Below are 19,816 nucleotides of genomic sequence, written 5' to 3'. Positions count from 1 at the left end.
CTTTCACTCAAATTACCCTTGTTACCTTTATATCTGTGATATAGAGGTAAGCTGTGATATGCCAATAAAGGCTTTGTTGTTGTTGTTGTTAAATGAGGCAGTCTTAAAGAGCCAGGGATTTTTTAAAATAGTAGGGAGTCCAGTAGCACCTTTAAGACTAACCCACTTTACTGTAGCATAAGCTTTCGAGAACCACAGCTGATGAAGCATGCATCTGACAAAGACAGCTGTGGTTCTCGAAAGCTTATGCTACAGTAAAGTGGGTTAGTCTTAAAGGTGCTACTGGACTCTCTACTATTTTGCAACTACAGACTAACACGGCTAACTCCTCTGGATGTATGACCAGTTTTTTTTTTGCTTGCTTTTCTTTGCTAGTCTAGTATTTGTATTAATTATTGCTTTAGATAACTGTTGATAGTTTTAATGTAAAATGTCCTTGTTGTTAGCTGCCCTGAGCTCATTCGCGGGGTGGGCCGGGCATAAATATGATAAAACAAATAAATTAATTAATAGTCCAGAGGCTGCCTGGAGTCCTTGACTCCCTCGTGCTTGCCAAGGATCTCTCTGGAAATGGCACAAGGAAATGAAATACACAGATCTCCAAAACACCAGCATCGTCACAATTAAGCAGAACGGAGCACCTCCGAGTTCACCCAGCCGCTAGGAGACCCACACAACACTGCAGCCGCCCTCCTTTGCTCCGGGACTGGAACTTGTGCCACGGCGCCGCAAGGCTGCCCTCTAGCGGACATTTCAGAGATTGCCGGGGCGGTCCCAGCCGCCTTACCTCCTGTCCCCGCCCGACGACGAACGCTGTGGAGCCGGAAAGCTAGCAGGCTCCTGCCGCAAGCGACCAGTAGAGCCCCACAGAACAACTGCCCTCTCTGTCGGAAGGGCCGGCCGCCGACTGGAGCCACAGAGGACCTGAACGGACTGGGCAAGGGCCGGCCGGGGCGCTCTCCGGACGGCTCGGGAGCGAGCGGCGCGCCAAGGGCCGCGGAGGAGGGCGCGCCCGGAGTCTGGCCGCGGCCCTTGGGGGCGCCCTCGCGCGCCTCCCCCCCTGCCGCTGCCGCACCGACGCGGCCCCTCCCCGCCCTCCCCCGCCTCCTCCACGCGAGGGAGCGCCGGGCGGCGGCGGCGGCGGCGGCGGGGACTGCTCCGGCTCCGAGGCGGGCAGCGGCTGCAGCCCCGCAGACGCCCGAAGGCTGGCCGCTTAGGCGCCCCGAGGCAGCAGGCGGCGGCGGCCGGCGGGGCTGGCGCAGGGAGCCGGATGGGCGCCGCGGCGGCGGAGGGCAGGAGGCGGCGCCCGCGGCTGGGAGGCGGCCCGGGGGCGCAGGCGGCTCGCTGAGCGCCCCGCCGCGCCCCGCCGTGCCGAGCCCCGCCCGCGCGCCTTCGCCTGCCGCCCGAGATGTAGGGGCCCGGGCAAGGCTCGGCCGGGCCATGGAGCTGGCCCGCAACAGCAGCGCGGGGCCGCCCAACGGCTCCCTGGGCGCCGCCTCGCCCTCCTCGGTGCTGCTGCCGCCGGCGCCGGCCGCCCCCTACTCGCCGGCCGCCGTGGCCTCGCTGGCGGCCGTGGTGGGCTTCCTGATCGTCTTCACCATCGTGGGCAACGTGCTGGTGGTGCTGGCCGTGCTGAGCAGCCGGGCCTTGCGGGCGCCGCAGAACCTCTTCCTGGTCTCGCTGGCCTGCGCCGACATCCTGGTGGCCGCCCTGGTGATGCCCTTCTCGCTGGCCAACGAGGTGATGGGCGGCTGGGCCTTCGGGCGGGCCTGGTGCAGCGCCTACCTGGCGCTCGACGTGCTCTTCTGCACCTCCTCCATCGTGCACCTGTGCGCCATCAGCCTGGACCGCTACTGGTCGGTCACGCAGGCCGTGGAGTACACCCGCAAGCGCACGCCCGGGCGCATCAAGGCGGCCATCCTGCTGGTGTGGCTGCTCTCGGCCCTCATCTCCTTCCCGCCGCTGCTGCCGGGCTCCCACGCGGCGCCCGAGGCCGGCGCGCCCGCCCGCTGCCGCCTCAACGACGAGACGTGGTACATCCTGTGCTCCTGCCTGGGCTCCTTCTTCGCGCCCTGCCTCATCATGGGCCTGGTCTACGTCCGCATCTACCGGGTGGCCAAGCTGCGCACCAGGACGCTCTCCGAGAAGCGCCCGCCGCCCGACGCGCCCTCCCAGGCCGAGAACGGCCCCGGAAACGGCCGCTCGGGCCGGGACTCGCGCGGCTGGAAAGCCCCCGAGCTGGAGGACGTGGAGCTGGAGGAGAGCAGCCCGTCGGAGAGCCGGCGGCGGCGCAGCGGGGACGAGGCCCGGGCCCGGGGCGGCGCCTCCGCCGCCTTCTCCTTCTCCAAGCGCTCCAGCGGCCGCGCCGTCGACTTCTGGGCCTCCCACCGGCGGAGGCGCAGCGGCAGCGTGTGCCAAAGGGCCGCCAGCCAGGCCCGGGAGAAGCGCTTCACCTTCGTGCTGGCCGTGGTGATGGGCGTCTTCGTGGTCTGCTGGTCGCCCTTCTTCTTCAGCTACAGCCTGTACGGCATCTGCCGGGAGGCATGCCAGGTGCCCGAGACCCTCTTCAAGTTCTTCTTCTGGATCGGCTACTGCAACAGCTCCCTCAACCCGGTCATCTACACCATCTTCAACCAGGACTTCCGCAGGTCCTTCAAACACATCCTCTTCGGGAGGAGGAGGAGGAGGAGGAAGAAGAAGAAGCTGTTCTTCTTGCACTGACCCTGGGTTGCAGGGCCACAGTTGGGAAAGCTTGGCCAAAAGCTGGCAAGGTGGGGTGGCCTTGCCAGAGGAGGGGAGGATCAGTGGGTGGGGGGCTTCTCCTGGCCTGCCAGAGAAAGAGAGAGAGAGAGAGATCTGTGCCAGAGAAAAGGGGCAAGAAGAATGGAGAGGCCCACCTGGGGAGGGGGAGCCCCAGAACACACACAGGCTGCTGCTGTGTATAAGAGAGAGAGATCAGGATGGGTAGCCTTTTTTGTCTGTCTGTGTAGCAGCAGAAACTAGTAAGAGTCCAGAAGCACCTATAAGACTAGCAAAACTTGTGGTTGGGTGTGAGCTTTCCTGAGCCATATCTGAAGAAGTGAGCTGTATCTGCAGAAGTGAGCTGTGACTCACGAGAGCTCCTACCCTACCACAAATTTTGTTAGTCTTATGGGTGCCACTGGACTCTTGCTCTTTTCTACTGCTATTTATAAGGTGTGGCGAAGGGAAGGAACTGGCTGGCATTGAGGAAGGCGGGAAGGTGGGTGTTTAGGAAAGTCCCCGCTGGACTGGAGAACCCTAATTTACTGGAGAGAGGAAGGCAGGAAGGCAGGCACTGCCACCCGGCACTGACAGTCTTTTATACCTGAAAGAATTTCTATATTTTCCAAAACAGTTTTAACGAACAATCTGATCTCATTTTTTTTCTAAATAAACCTTTCTAATCTCTTCTGAGCCTTGCTGAGCCATTGTTCTACTCTAAGATGACCTTTCTCTCTCTCCAGTTTGCATCTCCTTTCACCCTGAGTTTGGGGAGGACCGAAGGGGTCGATTGCACATCAGCTTTCATTAGTCATTGGTGCTCTTCCAGCGGACGCCACCCTGCCTCACATAGTTGCAGAGGTTTTGACATCTTGTAGCACTGAACAAACAAACGACTTAGCTTGCCAACATTTAGCCAAGGTGTTAGCCCTTCTTATCCGTTGGGATTTTGTGCCATGGATTAAAGATTCCTGATCTGTTTTGCAAATGACCAAGGTGGTTTATTAAAACCCTGAACTAACAAAGAATGCGCTGGGAGGAGGGAGTAGCAGGTTAGTTATCTATAGAGAAAATATTTTCAGGTGTCTTCAGAGACTGGCTCTTTCTCTCACACAGCACGCTGCTGGGAAAGGGCTGAGTTTGTGCGAGGGGACCGAGACAGCACCAGATTCAGCACTTCCTTTCCTCCCAAGACTAGCGGCTCGGCATCTGTGTTAAGCCCTTTCCACAGTAAACAAGCCTTTGAGATTAAGCAAGGCCTAGTGGAACGAGCCTGTCGTTTGAGCAGCCCCAACTGAATGTTCATCCTTCAGTCTAACTGTTGCTTTCCAGTTTCTCTCCTGCATTACGATGTGCCTTAATTTTTCTCACTTAAAGCTTGGGTTTGTGGCGGTCACTGCTCTGTCCCTGCTGGCACCTGTTTCTTTGCCATGAAAATTTGGTCAGCTTTGCAGTACTGTGTTAATTCTTGAGGGGCTGATTTAGTGTTAGTTTTGTGTAGTGTTAGGTTTGAGGCAATGGGGAGGGAGCTGCTGACCAAGAAAACAAGCAAGAGGGAAGAGGAGTTGCTGGGGAGAGGGGAGGGGTGGGGGAGAGAGGCCCTTGAAGTCTGGCTGTGGGCAGGGCCGTATTATTCATAAGGCTGACTAGGCCGAAGCCTAGGGGCCCCGCAGGGACTAAGGGCCCATGAATTTTTTTTGCTGAGGCACCCCCCCCCACATAAATTGCAATTAACTGGTTCTCTTATATAACCTCTATTGATAAGATAATTAACTGCTTCCTTAATGAAGTGAAACAAATTGTTCTCCTATATTAAAACAATTATCTATAAATTATATATTTTTAATAAATAATAAAATTTGTTTTCACTTCAAAATATTACAGTATTGAACAATTATACCCCCCAAATGTGCTTTCCTGAAGAGTTCAACTCACACAATAAAGATATTAAATATTGTGGATAGAATTTTTCAGGAGACCCTCAAAATGGATAGAGGGCTATGTACTGCGATCTAGTACCTGCCGTACCAGGGTCAGGCTGTCAGCTGTAGTGGGGTGAAAGACTAAAGTGCCGGAGAAGGCCCGAAATACCTGAAAGCCTAGGGGCTTGGCTAGCCCTGGCTGTGGGCTACTGTTCTCCACAAACATAGCCTCTCTCCCTCATTCCAAAAGGAAGGGAATGGACAGAAATGCTTCAGTGTGGGTGTGTGCGTGGTAAATTTCCCTCATCCAAGGAGGAGAAAGGGGCAGGGAGGACAGACTTTTTTGTCTGGAGATAAAGTTGACTTTCTGTTCTATTTTTGAAGAATTAGACTGCACTTCACAGTTGTAGTTCCCGGGTTACTGCCCTCCCATCCTCTCTCTTGTGTGTGTGTGTTTTTTTAAGTGGGAGGCCTTTTTGGTGGACCTTGCCATCAATATTGTTTGCGACTCTGCAAATATCACCTGTCTCCAGTTTGAGGATTTTTCAAGATATGGGTAATCTGTCAATCAAGATGCAGGTTTACAAGACCGGACGAGCATGTCACAATCAGAGCGGGCATTGAGTGATGCTAGCATCACTGTGTAAAAATGGTCAGATGACTCATCATGGCCCAATTCCATCTTTGTTCAGTTTGGGGCAGCGGGAAGAAAACTGGTTCACAACACTCCTATGTGGCCACAGGCAGGCAGAGCTTGCTGAAATCAGAGTCTGTGGCTTGTAGGCCTTTGTAGAAAACAAGACTTTTGATCGTTGGAAATGTCCAAAATATTTTCTATCTGAACTCGGGATGAAATATTACAAGTTTCACCAATGAAAATTTTGGCTTCGAAGTTTTTAATTTGTGGAGGAGTGGTATTTTGCATATTTATATTTTAAAAGATTTTGGAAAAGGGAACAAGTTGATAATTTTAAAATCATCTATTCGTTTGCAAACAAGGTTTTCTGAATAATTTCTGAACAGGCTTGTCACCTGTGGCTGAATCCTCAAGGTTCTGCTTGCCTTTTGTCAGCAGTCGAAGGCAGCCGAAAAGCCCACGGGAGTGTATGTGGGGCCACTGGTGGTCTTCGCTTTGGGGCAAAGGGGCAAGTGTCCCTAGACCCTGCAGGCACCTTGGGCTCCGTGGAAAGGCAGGATAGAACATTTTAAATGAATTAAATAAACTGGTGGGACAGATGCTGGCTGCGGGGTTGACCGCTATGCAGCTTGCTATTCTACCACCACCACTGCATCTGTGCCTTGAGAGGCGATGGCCGGGGATAGAGGCTGCCCCCCCCCCACATGTGAGGACTGTGTTGAGGCGAGGGACAGAGGAGGGGAAGTTGCTAAGCTTTGATGCTGGTGATTTTGTATTTCCATGGCCTGGGCCTTTGACCCAGAATCACAGCCCAAGAGTAGGGTTGCCAGCTCTGGGAAAGAAAATGGAGATTTGTGGGGTAGATCCTGGGAAGGGTGGCATTTGGTGAGGGGGGACCTCAGCTGAGGATAATGCCAGGGAGTCTTCATTCCAAGTCAGCCATTTTCTCCAGGGGAATGAATCTTGGTCATCTGGACATGTAATTTTGGCAGGTCTCCAGCCATCACCTGGGGATTGGCAACCCTACCCTGTAGTCACTGAGGGCCAAACTACAAGTGACAAAAGGCACAGGTTGGACACTTGTCAGCTTCCCTCAAGTTTTGATGGGAAATGTAGGCAGCTTGGTGGAATGTTGGACAAGTGACAGTTGGAAAGTCCGTTGGACAGCAGTCAGAGAGCGAAGCTGCGAGACCAGGAGGCCTACATTTCCCATCAAAACTTGAGGGAAGCTGACAAGTGTCCAGTCTGTGTCAGGCGTCACTTGTAGCTTGGCCCTAAGACTGTGGAACAAAGAAAGGAATATCCATCATTTGTTCAAGTTTTCTCTCTATAAAATGTATACACGTTTTCCATATGCTACTTTATAGTTAGTCCTTTATTGGCATAGGAATAGGTAAGATGAAACGTAAAATACAAACTGCGTTGAGATTACAATTAGATAAATATACGATCCAATTAACTCTTTATATTTTTTCCACATGCATAATTCTTTGCCTGAATTCTTGTGATTTTGTTTGTGGTCTGCAGTTTGGTTCACCTCCTCAAGGGATCTTCTTGAGTGGTTTCAGAGTTTTGTCAGTTTCACTTGATTTATAATCTGTGATAACAACAGTGGCCTACTTTCCAGGGTTGTTGTAAGCCACTCTAGCTCAGCTTGGTCTGCCCCTCCTCCCCGAAACTTGGAGATAGTAATCACGAAGTACATTGAATGCCTTCATGAACCACTGGACAAATTATGAAGATAACAAAAGCAAAGGGTAATAAAAGGATAATAATAAAAATGGCCTGTCTTACAGGGTTGATGTGAAGATTATTGATCATGGATGTGAAGTGCTTTCAGCAGCATAAAACACATTAATATGCTAGCTACTGCAGAGCTGCAATGAACTTAAACTTCATCCCCTGCCCAGGATTTATGTAATTTATTTTTTTAAAAAGACAAGGACATTCTAGCCTCAACCTCCCCTTCTGATTAAGAGAGCAATTAAAGCATGTATAAATTCACTTATGTACCAAAAAGCATGGGAATAGTCAGTGAAGGTGCCTCTGTCGTGTAAGCAGCGAACATGTTCTGCAGTTGTCTTTTTACGGATTCTGCTCATCAGGGCTTTTGGGGGGGGGGGAAGAGGTGGTGGAACTCAAGACTGCACAATGACATCACTTTGGGTCAGCTGGAACAAGGAGGGAGTTTTTTAAAGTTTAAATCGCCCTCGGTGAAAATGGCCACATGGCTGGTGGCCCCGCCCCCTGATCTCCAGACAGAGGAGAGTTTAGATTGCCCTCCGCGCCACTTGGGGTTGGTTATAAGGTGCTTAGTATATATTTTGGAAGGAGGTTTCATATGGCAAAAATACAATAAGCTTGATTTCTGCAAAACAGTGGCTTCATTTCAAGAAGGGATATTCCATCTATGAGAGAAATTCCAGTATTTTGTAGGTAGGAGGTAGGCGAACCATTCCTATGTCATCCCAGCAGTTAATGAACAGAACTACCAAAGTCACCTAGAGAAACAGATAATCTCGGAGGTACCAGGATTTGATTTAAGACATTCTTACAACAGAAGATTGCAATTGCAAACAAAATGTACAGAACTCACAAGATTTTCTGGCAGATGACCCATCTCCTTCTGTTGTGGATTTCGCATGAAATTATGTAGATCTGCAATTGGGTACGTGCCATAAACTTTGTTGTTTGCTACAAGTCATCTTCGCCATCTACATCATCACACCACAGCCTTTTTGAATGCCTTTATTAAGTATAAAAGTTCTGTACACCTGAAACGGGCTGTTTCATCCACGTCTTTACTACCACCATCCCAAAAAAAAGGTTTATCGTTACTCTTGGATAGCTTTCAGCAATTAGTAAGCCTTGTCAAACAGGAACTACTCTTTGAAAAAGTTCTTCTCAGTACATTATTTATGGGTTCCTTCTTGTAATGCTTTTTTCTCATCAAAGTACACAGACACCTAGAGTTTATTTCCTTTATTGTAATTACACTCTAGTCTTTTAAAGAAGAAAAATATCAAAACATATATGATCATTAGTACAAATCCTACAAAAATAGAACACAGAAAAGCAATAAGAATTAGGTTTGTTAACATTACCTAATTAAGTTTAAAACAATCAAAGTTCCTATGAAATGCATTAAGATTCCCATAGCATACAAATACAAAGGTAAGATTCTCACCAGGATTCTAATGAGATTTCTTCCAATCAGAATTCTAACATACTATATGAATTTGCATGTTTTGTAGGTTATCTTATGCAAATATCTAAGATTTTTCGTGTCATAGCATAAACTATGATTGTTTTAATGCTTAATTAAATATTCACATTTTCTATTGTAGGGTAAAGGTAAAGGTGTGCAAGTACCAGGTCATTACCCATGGGGGGATGTCGCATCACGACGTTTTCTTGGCAGACTTTTTACGGGGTGGTTTGCCATTGCCTTCCCCAGTCATCTACACTTTACCCCCAGGAAACTGGGTACTCATTTTACTGACCTCGGAAGGATGGAAGGCTGAGTCAACCTTGAGCCGGCTACTTGAACCCGGCTTCCGCCGGGATCGAACTCAGGTCGTGAGCAGAGCTTGGGCTGCAGTACTGCAACTTTCCACTCTGTGCCACGGGGCTCTTTATTTTCTATTGTTTAATCTAATTAGCCAAAAAGTGACATTATATCCAACTTACAAAACAAAACTATAAATCTGTGCAAAATGGCAGAAAGAGTTAAGTTGGTAGATCACCATTGTCCCATTCTGCGACTGGAGAACATTAACCTAGATAGAGTCCACTATTTTTAATTGGCTGTCAAAGATGAAAGCAACACCTGTTACACAACATTCTGTAAAAAAACTCAAGACGGTGCAAAGTTCACTTAGAATACAAATGTATTGCTTTGTATTGCTTTCTGTAATGTGATTCAATCTATATTACTGCACCACACACATACTAAAAAGGAGGCTTTCCTTATAAATGTATAATATTACTTAACTAATAGATTCATCCTGAGAATATTCATTCCATGATCTAGATGCACCCTAAAATTTTTAGCTAGATTTCTGAAAATAGGCTGCATAAGTTCATAGTGTCTGCAGAAGAGTGATACTAATGTGTTAATTTATTTTTCCCAGTCTGAGCAAAAGTCAATACATGTTATATCTCTTTTTTAACACCATAATTGAAGTTATGGCACTAATAATCTGTGTGTGTCTCTGTATGGATCCCATGGCACAAATCACTCCACCAAGCATCAGTTTTGATATTGCACTAAGCCTCTTTGTGTGTGGTTTATAGTTCAGAAGACGTTTGCACCTTTTCTACTCTTGCTGTGTTTCATGCCTGGTGGCTCAAACTAGATGAGCAGAAGCTCTTAATAGTCAAGGAGGGCGGCTGTTGACTCTCTTGGCTCCATCCGTCGACCTTACATAATAAATGTCGTGGGTGCTAATAAAAAAGGAAACCAGGAGCCTCTCCACCCGTGACAGCCCATGGGCAAGCCAAACGGAGGCCACTTCATGCAACACGCTGTGGACAACTCTGGGGTGACAAGATTTTGCCTGTTTTGTCTAGTTCTTATTTTTCTTTTATGTATATGATTTATTGTTTGCCTTTCTCATTGGGACTCAAGGTGGATTACACAGTCCCATCAAAAGGATGGAACAACAAACAGACAAGTTGTTAAGGAGATTTCAGTAGGGTAGGGTAGCCAGGGGTCTGAGGGCTGTGCCTCCAAAGGGCTAGCAGACCTGCTCACTGTTCTTAGCCTTCCTTAAGTAGTAATTCCAGAGCATTGCCGTTTGGGAGAAGATGACACCAGTAGAGCAAGCAGCCTGGGCCGTTTTGGAAGCACTTTGTATCCATCAAGGAGGAAGAACAACAGGCTGAGGCCAGCAAGGTGGGGACTGCAGTGAAAAGGGTTTCATGGGTGTGAGTGAGGGCCGGACAAAGAGAAGGTATCAAGGGGGTGGCATTTCTGTGCATGAGCCGTGTGCTGCTATAGCGTGTTAGCGGGTACTGCATTAGCAGTATTTTAACGCTCTGAGGTCCAGGTTCCAAAGAAACCCACTCTAAAGGCCTCTGGACAAAATGTACTACTGGTGGGGTCGGACTGAATATTTTTAAAAGCCTCTTCTTAATTTTCAGTGTAATTTGGATAGAAGTTCTCCAAGCCACATGCAAATTTTGGTTTCAGAACAGAAATACAATCAAAGCTCATACATCTTTTCAAGTATATGTGCTTCCAAGTAAGCATGTTGAGGGCCAAAGCCATAGAGAGAGGGATGTTCCTTTGTCCAAATTCCCAAATGCTTTGGGGTCTTCTAAAGGTAAAGGTAGCCCCCTGTGCAAGCACCAAGTCATTACTGACCCATGGGGGGACGTCGCATCATGACGTTTTCTTGGCAGACTTCTTACGGGGTGGTTTGCCATTGCCTTCCCCAGTCATCTACACTTTACCCCCAGGAAACTGGGTACTTATTTTACCAACCTCGGAAGGATGGAAGGCTGAGTCAACCTTGAGCTGGCTACCTGAACCCAGCTTCCGCCAGGATCGAACTCAGGTCGTGAGCAGAGCTTGGGCTGCAGAACTGCCACTTACCACTCTGTGCCATGGGGCTCTTCTAAAAAGTAGCAATTTCTGTGTGGGGAAAGGTCCCATAGATTGGTGCCCAAGAAAATGGGTGCTCTGGAGAAGACAGAACAAAACCTGATTGTGTGTCCAATGACTGTGGGCCAGAACAACTGTTCTAAGTAATGCCGCCAAGATCACAGGTTTCAAGTGTGTTGGATCCCCTTGTCCTCTCTGGATTTCATAGGATTCTCATAATGGCTTGCCTCCCTGCCTCTTAAACTTGAACTGGCAGGTCACAACACTCAAGCAGAGCCTGGCCAGGCCTAAAGTGGGTCACAGCAGTGTTGCTTTTAGTTTTTAGAGTGAAACTGCTTCCCAACGAGGCAGTCTCTATGATTTGCTCCACAGAAAAGCAGGTAGATCAGCTGTGGGGCAGAGAGGGTGCCAGCCTCATGCTGCCCACTTGCTGTGACCTCTGCCCCAGCCCATTTTTGTCTTCCTGTCCTCCATCTTCCACAGAGGTGGATGTGCATCTTCAGTCTCTCTCAAACCTAACTCTTTGCTCTACTTTTGCTGTCAAGTATACAGTTCTCTTGCAATAAAGGAGATCTATTTCTTCTCTAAAATAAGCCACACAGCTGATTTGATGCCAGGAAAAAAACCCCATCATGGCAGTAGTGTTTATTAATTTCACACCATTAGAGGGCATGAATAAAAAGATTCAGTGCTGTCTTGGGTTGGTCTGTTTAACAGTTTCTGTATGAACTGGCCACATCCTATGACACCATGACAACTTCCTATGACAATTTAATCTCTCTGGTCTGGAATTCAGTGAGCTCTGCTTTTCCCATTGTTGGCAAAGCTCTGAGTAAGAAACATGAAAATTCTTTAAATTTTAGGATGGATAAGAATCAACTCATCACAGCAGGCTTTTTGATCATTTCTCCAACCTTCAAGCTTCCACTGAAGTTAGGGTTACCAGCCTCCAAGTAGTGGCTGGAGATCTCCCAGAATTACAACTGGTCTCCAGATCTGTTCACCTGGAGAAAATGGCTACTTTGCAGGGTAGACTCTATGGAATTATGCCATGCCAAGGTCCTTTTCCTCCCCAAACTCCACTTTCTCCAGGTTTCACCCCCCAGATCTCAAGGAATTTCCCAACTTGAAGCTGGCAACCCTGGTTCCAGCGCTGCACTTCCAACAGGATGCAGTGCTCAGCACAACTTGCCATAGAGGCAGTTGCAGAGGCTGTTGTCTCCAAAACATGGAGTAGACTCTTCACGGATCGAGCAGGTTCCAGCCAGTGCTTCAAAGGCTAGAGGTTCCTCAGGAGCTGTTGATGGTGTCCTCCCATGCCAGCACCAAGACAGGTGCCCGTATGGAGCCTTTACCATCCTCAAGCAGCCCTATATAAATCATCACCAAAAACTAAAGGAGGGGGAATGAAAGGAAAGAAATTAAGATGCCAGAACCCCCAATGATAATGACACATAACACAGGAAGTTGCCAAAGACTGAATCAGACCATTGGCCTATCAAGGGCAGTATTGTCTACTTGGACTGGCAGCTGCTCTGCAGCGTTTCAGGCAGAGGTCTATTTTCATCATCTGCCACCCGGAGTTGCCAGGGATTGAACCTGGGACCTTCTACAGACCAAGCAGCTGCTCTGCCACTGAGCCACAGTCCCATCCAATGTAGAGTCTAGAAAAAAATTGTAAACAGCTGTATGACCATCATATAAAACTGGAACAAAAAAGGAAAATCCATGTAATGCCTTTCTATTGGGGTCAACCAAAATAAGACAAACCTTTTGCAAGATTTCAAGCTCCCCAGAAACCTTCAGCAGGCCAGACACTACAAAATAAATAAAAGTAGAGGAGAAAAAAAATTCTTGCAGGTCATGATTTTAAAACCTAGCCTTGCGAGTGATTGGTGTGAGATGCTGGCAGGCTTATCATTTATTTGGTGCAGGTGTTAGATTGCAGCCCTCGCACACTTGGAAGAGGAAGTAAATAACAACGGAGGTTGTTTGGAGGCCTGTGCATATTTCAGCAGGAGAGTTTACTCACAGCAACCTTGTCAATGGTGGAGGCGCAGTTCTCAAAATTGAACACTAGATGGGAGTATTGTTCAGTAAACAGTAAAAACCCATTTTAGAAGAGCTCTTAAATTTTTTTTTAAAAGGAATGCAAGGTGGTATGTGTGTGTGTGAATTTTTGTTGGATGGGAAGAGGAGGTATTTAAACTCCCCCTCCCCTTTCTGTGCCCAATAAAAACTGCCCACTCCAAGCTGCTGGTTGCCCCATAGGGTTAAAAATGTAAACACCTGTATTTTACTTTGGGTAATGGAGGGAGGAGAGTATGACCTGAACTAGATCTAGCAGCAGCAATTGTGTATTTTTAAACACGGAACTTCAACCACCACACAGAGATTTCATTCTAACAGCTAATACCTTGAACCACAGGGGAAAGGTGGGATAGTGGTTAGGGTGTCAGACTAGGATCTGGGAGATCCAGGTTCCAATCCTCATTCTGTGGGTGTCCTTGGATCAGTCACAGACTATCAACTTAAAATACTTAATAAAATGGAGGAGAGGAGAATGATGCAAGCCACTGTGGGTCCCCCTCGGGGGAGAAAGGTGGCGTATGAATGAATGAATGAATGAATGAATGAAATAGTTCTAATACATATAAGGCCTGGTTGGAGATCTGGCTCAACAAAGGAATCGGCAGGTGCCTTATGATGCTAATCCCCAAGAGAGATTAGAGGCTTTGGGTGGAGTGACATTTCTCTGCACACCTCTTTTGCTGTTGAAATCAAACTCATTTCATATAATTGGGGCCATCACATGCAATATGGCACTTGTTCTATTAATGTTCTGGTTATTTCTTCGGTGCTCTATGGAGAGTTGAATGTGTATTAAAGGTTTTTAATGCAATATGTCTGATAGTCTTTGTGAAACTACCAAAATGCATCTTTCTAATTGTTGCATACCTCTATGTACATTGTCAGAATACTTAAAATCCAGATTATTTTTGAAGCAGCGACCTTCAAACTACTCAATTTGGCAGCCCTAACGAGGGCAGAAAGTCAGGATATATTTTTGTTAAATAAATAAAATTTTTAAAAAGAACAAACTAACAACCGAGGTCAGCATAGCAGTCAACTCAGAGTCATGTCGAAATAATTTCCAGTTTGTGGCACTTGTGCAGTTAGTTGAGAGACTCTTGTTAGCCTTACCCTACAATCCTAACAGTCACACGCTTCCAAATGTATGGATTAGGATTGCACAACTATTATTATTACTGAAAAAAGTGCAACTTCTTTGCAATGCCTTCTTCGTAAAAAAGAGCTCAGAAGGTGGTTTATAGTCACACAAGAACAGAGCATATAACACCACACTGCGTCTCTTGCTTCCTAAGAGCAAGAGAACTACCTAAGATCAACAGCTGTGTTAACCTGCCACACATTAAAAGTTGGGGCCCAGCTATGAGAACAGAATGGAATTCCTAGCCTAATACAGCTCCAGAGCTTTGACTCCAAAATCTGAAGCACGTGATTTGGTCTGATCTGGGCTTAATCCATATACAGCCCTTGCTATTACAATTATGGATTCGATTTCTGAAAGGTTTTCAATTAATATTCAACTGTACCTGTCTTCAGATGCAAATGAACTTATTTGGAAATACTTTTCACTGGGAAAAAAAAGTTTAAGATCGGTGTGTCAGTCTATTTTGAAGGACAAATGTTGCTCCCCACCCTATGATTGTGTAAAGACATGCTCAGATGTGTCAGTGTAAATCTGTATACTTAAATAACTTGTTTCTTTTTGAGCTGATGGAGCAGTATTGATGTGCCCTGCAATTAGTTACCCAAATCAGTCCTTGATTCAAGCCTGTCATTTGTAGAATGAGTAGAAGCCAATGCATGATTTCGGGTAAAATTCATGGACCACTCAGTCTAGTACACAGCATACACAAGTCTCAATTTAACACAATAATCCTGTTCAGAAGGGAAGGACTGGAAGAGAGACAGATACCTAATGAACAAATAAACTATTGCCTTGTCTAACACAGAGAGCAAGATAACAATACAGCAGTTTGTATACGGTCCCAATAAACTGTGTAAGTTTGGATGAGGTAGTGCCTAATGGAATATGGATATGGGAAGATGGGCAGGCCATGGGGCAGACCGGACTAGAACCAAGAAGGGGGAACCAAAGACTTGGGGAGAGACACATTCTAATAAGAAATAACTCTTTTAATTAGGCATGAACATAAAAGGTAAATACAAATATTAATTGATCCAATAACAGCTTAAAAAACACATGCAATAAAAATAAATATCCTAATGTTTCTCAATCCTAACTGAATTGAAAATGCCATGAAAGTTTTTTGTAAGCCCAACACAGACAAGGATATTTCATCTAGATCTTCTCTGATAGACACATCAACAGAAACCTGGTTAGCTGTTCACGTGACAATTTTTATAGCGAAAGTGATAGTTACAAACGGAGCAAAATCTTTATAGCTTTAATACATGATTGTCCTCTAGATAAAATGATTGATCTCCAAAATGATTATAAGATAAGAAAACAGATGCATCTTGATATTGCTCATTCATTTCTCCAGCAAGATTAAAAGGCTAAATTTGGCGGTCATTCGCAATTAAAAGAGCAATAAATCTACTGTTTTTTAGCTGCACTCATGAACTGTCAGGGATCAAAGCAATGCTGACTTTCATCTTGACCAGCTGGTGAACTTCCACAGAGGTTAGGAGAACTGCCTAGGAACACACATGACTAGCACAGGTACGTATGATTTAAAAATCAAACATACGTGATAGGCTCTGTCTCTTTTGAGAGTGACGTTCTAGCAACGAGTTGGATGGTAAACCTTTAACATAGGTAAGAATCTAAGCACCCTGCGTTTGGAGCTGGATATCTCATTCCCCATCCCCGTCCTTCCTGCCAGTTCCAAGATTGTGGTTGGGTTTCACCTTACATACTCAAAAGGGTATCCGCAATGGCTGAAATACTGGGTGGAAGGTCTTTCACCACACTCTCTTTGAATTTCATTTGCCACATGGTTGTCCACTAACCCAGTTTAGAGAGATCCTCCTTGACAATCTGCTTTGGTTATCATCATCCTGAATCATCAAATTTGGCCAATACACTGCTTACCTGCAATTCCAGATCATTTCTAATATACGGAGCTCCACACCCACCCACCCCACCGAGAACCTGTGCCTTTAATAGCAGACTCACACGTACCAGTATCATAGAATCATAGGGTTGGAAGGGACCTCTTAGATGATCTAGTCCAACCCCCTGCACAATGCAGGAAATTCACAACTACCCCCCCCCCCCATACGCACACCCAGTGACCCCCTGCTCCATGCCCAGAAGATGGCAAAACACCTCCAGGATCCCTAGCCAAACTGGCCTGGGGAAAATTGCTACCTGACCCCAAGGTGGCGATTGGCACTACCCTGAGCATGTAAGAAGGAGCCACGAGAACTAAGCACTGATGTAACCCTTCCTGCCTTCCCTCTCATGATCTGCCTAGGATCACAGAATCAGCGTTGCAGTCAGATGGCCATCTAAAATATTTTGTGGGCGTGAGATAAAAATTATAGAGAAAGCTTTATTTTCAGGTCAGCTGTTGTCACGTGTACAAGAGCAGGGGTGATGGTGTGTTCATGCACGATTACTATCGGTGGCAATCCCTAAGAAAGGAATGGAAATTAAAAGCCCATAAGCCAGAGAGCCGGCCAAATAGGGAATCAGGTTAAGAGGCCCAGCCCTGTGGTCTCCTGCTTATTCCGAAGACTCTGAGAACATGTGGGGAGGGAAGATGAAGGTTCCAAAGAGATCAGAACAGACCACTCTATGGGGGAGGAAAGGGGGAAGAAAGACCAGAAAGACCCCGAGCTGTTTGCCTCTGCCAAGCTCACTGGCTGAAAGAGGAGAGAGTGGAACTGTGGCCCATCACAGCACGGCTTCCCTCTTTCTGAGATGCATGGGAGCTTCACTCTACTACTCCAGGATAGTGGCAGCGGGGAAAGAGAGGGATTCTTGGCCCAGTGCAGGCTAGAGAGAGAAGATGCTGTCTATCAGCCAAGCTACAAGTGACGAATGACACCTGCCTGGCAAGTGAACAGACTCACGTGTATTCCTCCCTGTTCACTTGCCATTCACTTGCACTCCTCTTGTGCTCCACTTGATCAAGTGAATGGCAAGTGAACAGGGAGGAATACACGTGAGTCTGTTCACTTGCCAGGCAGGTGTCATTTGTCACTTGTAGCTTGGCTCTCAGTTCCAGCCCTAGATAATATTTTATGGAAAACTGGGTAGCAACCATGCAGTCTAGCACATAGGCAAGAGATTCAGAGATTGAGAAGGTTCTTCAGAGCATGTACAAAGTTCCTTGTAGTACCAAGACAGTGGAGGAGTCTTTAACCCCTGCTCTCTAGTCTTCAGGTCTCCAGCTATCCCACTGACCAAAAGAAAAATTCCAGAGTGCTCAGATATTTATAGGCAATAAAACTTTACCTAAGCCAGTCTCTTCTGTGAGATTAATTCCACGTGAGGGCGATCTGGCTGCAACCTCTGTTACAGCATTGAGCACCAGGGTTGATTTGGCTGATCTGGCTGGCTAGGCAGGCGTCCCCTTTCTCCCTCACAACTCCATGTGCATCCCTTCTGAAGATGTACACTCAGAGCCAAGCTACAAGTGACACCTGGCACAGGTTGGACACTTGTCAGCTTCCCTCAAGTTTTGATGGGAAATGTAGGCGTCCTGGTCTTGCAGCTGTAATGAAGAGCCAAGCTGCAAGACCAGGATGCCTACATTTCCCATCAAAACTTGAGGGAAGCTGACAAGTGTCCAACCTGTGTAAGGCGTCACTTGTAGCTTGGCTCTCAGTGGAAGAGGACAACCATCTCATATCGATTAGCAGATGCAACCAATTCAAACCATACTCTTGTCTTGAGCCATAATGAATATAGAGCTTCTGTCACATAAACTCACTGTGTGAAGGTGCCAGGAGATGTGACCCTAGGGGACAGAGGGCGCAGGTGACTGAAGGGACACAACTGGGGAAGTTCTAAGAAATGTGAACCTGAAGGACAGGTAGGTGGAGGAGAGAGAGGTCTGGAGAAAAGCAGCTCAGCAAGGAATGATAAATATGACATGCTGGAGCTGAAGGGTGGAATGGCAGAGGAGAAACTGGGGCAAAATCCTTGCATAGGACAAAGGGAACGGGGAGGGACGATCTGATGGCAGGCAGGAAGTGGGCAGACAAGACAAATGCCACTCTTTGAGAAGGATGTCAGGAACAGAAAGCTCAGAGGGAGAAGCGATTGCACTGATGGGAAGTTTCTCTGGGTGCAAACACGCTCAGATTTTTTTCACCCATGTAAGATTCAAGTATTGGTGCATGTCTGTGAACTGGTTGCCTGGTCTGTACTTCCGTCATTTCCAGCTGAATCTTCATTCTGGTCTCGTGTGTCTCATTTCCTCATTTTTGTGAGCGTGGTTGCTCCCCAGGGCATTTCAAAGAATGCCCACAACAAATGACCTGCTGAATTGCTTTCTGTGAAAAGGGGCTTTACAAATGAAAAGGACTTGGAGAAAGATGTAGGACAGGAAAAGGAACAGTGGGTGGCCCTCTACTTCCAACTGCATGCTAACCCTGACACCTCTCTCTGTATGTGTGCATTGGAGGCACTCCAGTTAAGCATCCATCTACCTTACTGGCAGCCTTGAAGGGCTTGGACTTGAGCCCGTGACAAGAGCGTGCGCTTTTCTGTATATTTGTTTCCTTGGCCCTGATTTAGACCATCACTCCCAGGATACTTCCTATTGATCGAAGCCATTCAATTTAACTCAAGTGCTCTGTTCACAATTCTCTTGAGCTAAAATGGGCACGATCCAGCCATTATTTCAATAGGAAACACTTAACTCGCTCGCTGAAGTAAAGAAAAGTCGATGGTGCTGGATTCTGTCCCATAAAACATAAATAAATTAGGATATGACAGGATAATTGCTGACGCTTATTCTGAATTCGATAATCCCCCATTGCGATGTCTGCTTTGCTCTTCCAGTCAGCGTGTGATTCGTTTTCAAAGGTCCATTGATCATTTCTGCCCATTATCATCATATTAATGCTGTAACCAGCTTTGGAGTTTGACACTAGAGGGGATATTCAGTTATCGGCCTGGGAAGTTTTATTTTGTAGTCTGCCCGCCAAACAAATCATTGGAGCGCAGGTGTCACGGTGGCCGCTTAGGCATATGGACTCCCCTCCTTTCTGAACATTAAAAAACAACAACAACAGAAGAACGTTCTCTCTCCATCTGGATTGCAAGCTGCATTTCAGTCAGCTGTGAACTTATCTGTTGGCGACAAGCAATGTACCAACAACATCAGAAACAATACATATTTTAGAAAAGAGCAAGAATCCAGTAGCACCTATAAGACTAACCAAATTTGTGGTAGGGTATGAGCTTTCGAGAGCTGCAGCTCCCTTCTTCAGATACATATTTTAAATCAGGATCTTCCTAAATAGGCAAGATTTGGATCCATCCATCCATCACCTTTCTGAGACTTCAGGCAGATCACACAGTGTAAGTCAATCCAATCAACTGGATGGGACATCCAATAAATGATGCAATAGTGCTTGGATCTGGAACAGAGCTGAAACAAAGCACAAGCATTAATGTGACATGTTAAACAACGCAGCAATTATATAGTAGGAGCATACTTACAGCAATAGACAGTGCATGCTGTACACAGTAGTATAGTCCACAGTCCCTATTCTTTTACCAGCACTTCTCTCTGAACTATTTCCTTACAGCCCTGTTTCCTGTGTAAGAAAACTCTCCTTTGGTTTTGCAGCCAGGAGAGTGGGAGGTTTCCTGACCTCTTCAGACAGGCCACT

General features: G+C 46.8%; 1 protein-coding gene across 1 annotated transcript; it reads left to right on the top strand.

Annotated features, from left to right (window-relative positions):
* Nucleotides 1–1,440: 1,440 nt before the first annotated feature.
* ADRA2C (adrenoceptor alpha 2C) lies at nucleotides 1,441–2,721 on the top strand. The gene has a single exon (XM_054998862.1). The coding sequence runs from the start codon at nucleotides 1,441–1,443 to the stop codon at nucleotides 2,719–2,721; it is 1,281 nt and encodes a 426-aa protein (XP_054854837.1).
* The last annotated feature ends 17,095 nt before the right edge of the window (nucleotides 2,722–19,816 follow it).

The sequence above is a fragment of the Eublepharis macularius genome, chromosome 15, assembly GCF_028583425.1.
Source record: "Eublepharis macularius isolate TG4126 chromosome 15, MPM_Emac_v1.0, whole genome shotgun sequence".
In the NCBI taxonomy this organism is placed as follows: Eukaryota; Metazoa; Chordata; class Lepidosauria; order Squamata; family Eublepharidae; genus Eublepharis; species Eublepharis macularius.
The sequence above is the reverse complement of the archived record's forward strand: the minus strand, read 5'-3'. Positions and strand labels throughout refer to the sequence as shown.

Bases quoted from the DNA above. Each gene is read 5' to 3' on its own strand.
- ADRA2C (XM_054998862.1), top strand. From the start codon at position 1,441: ATGGAGCTGGCCCGCAACAGCAGCGCGGGGCCGCCCAACGGCTCCCTG.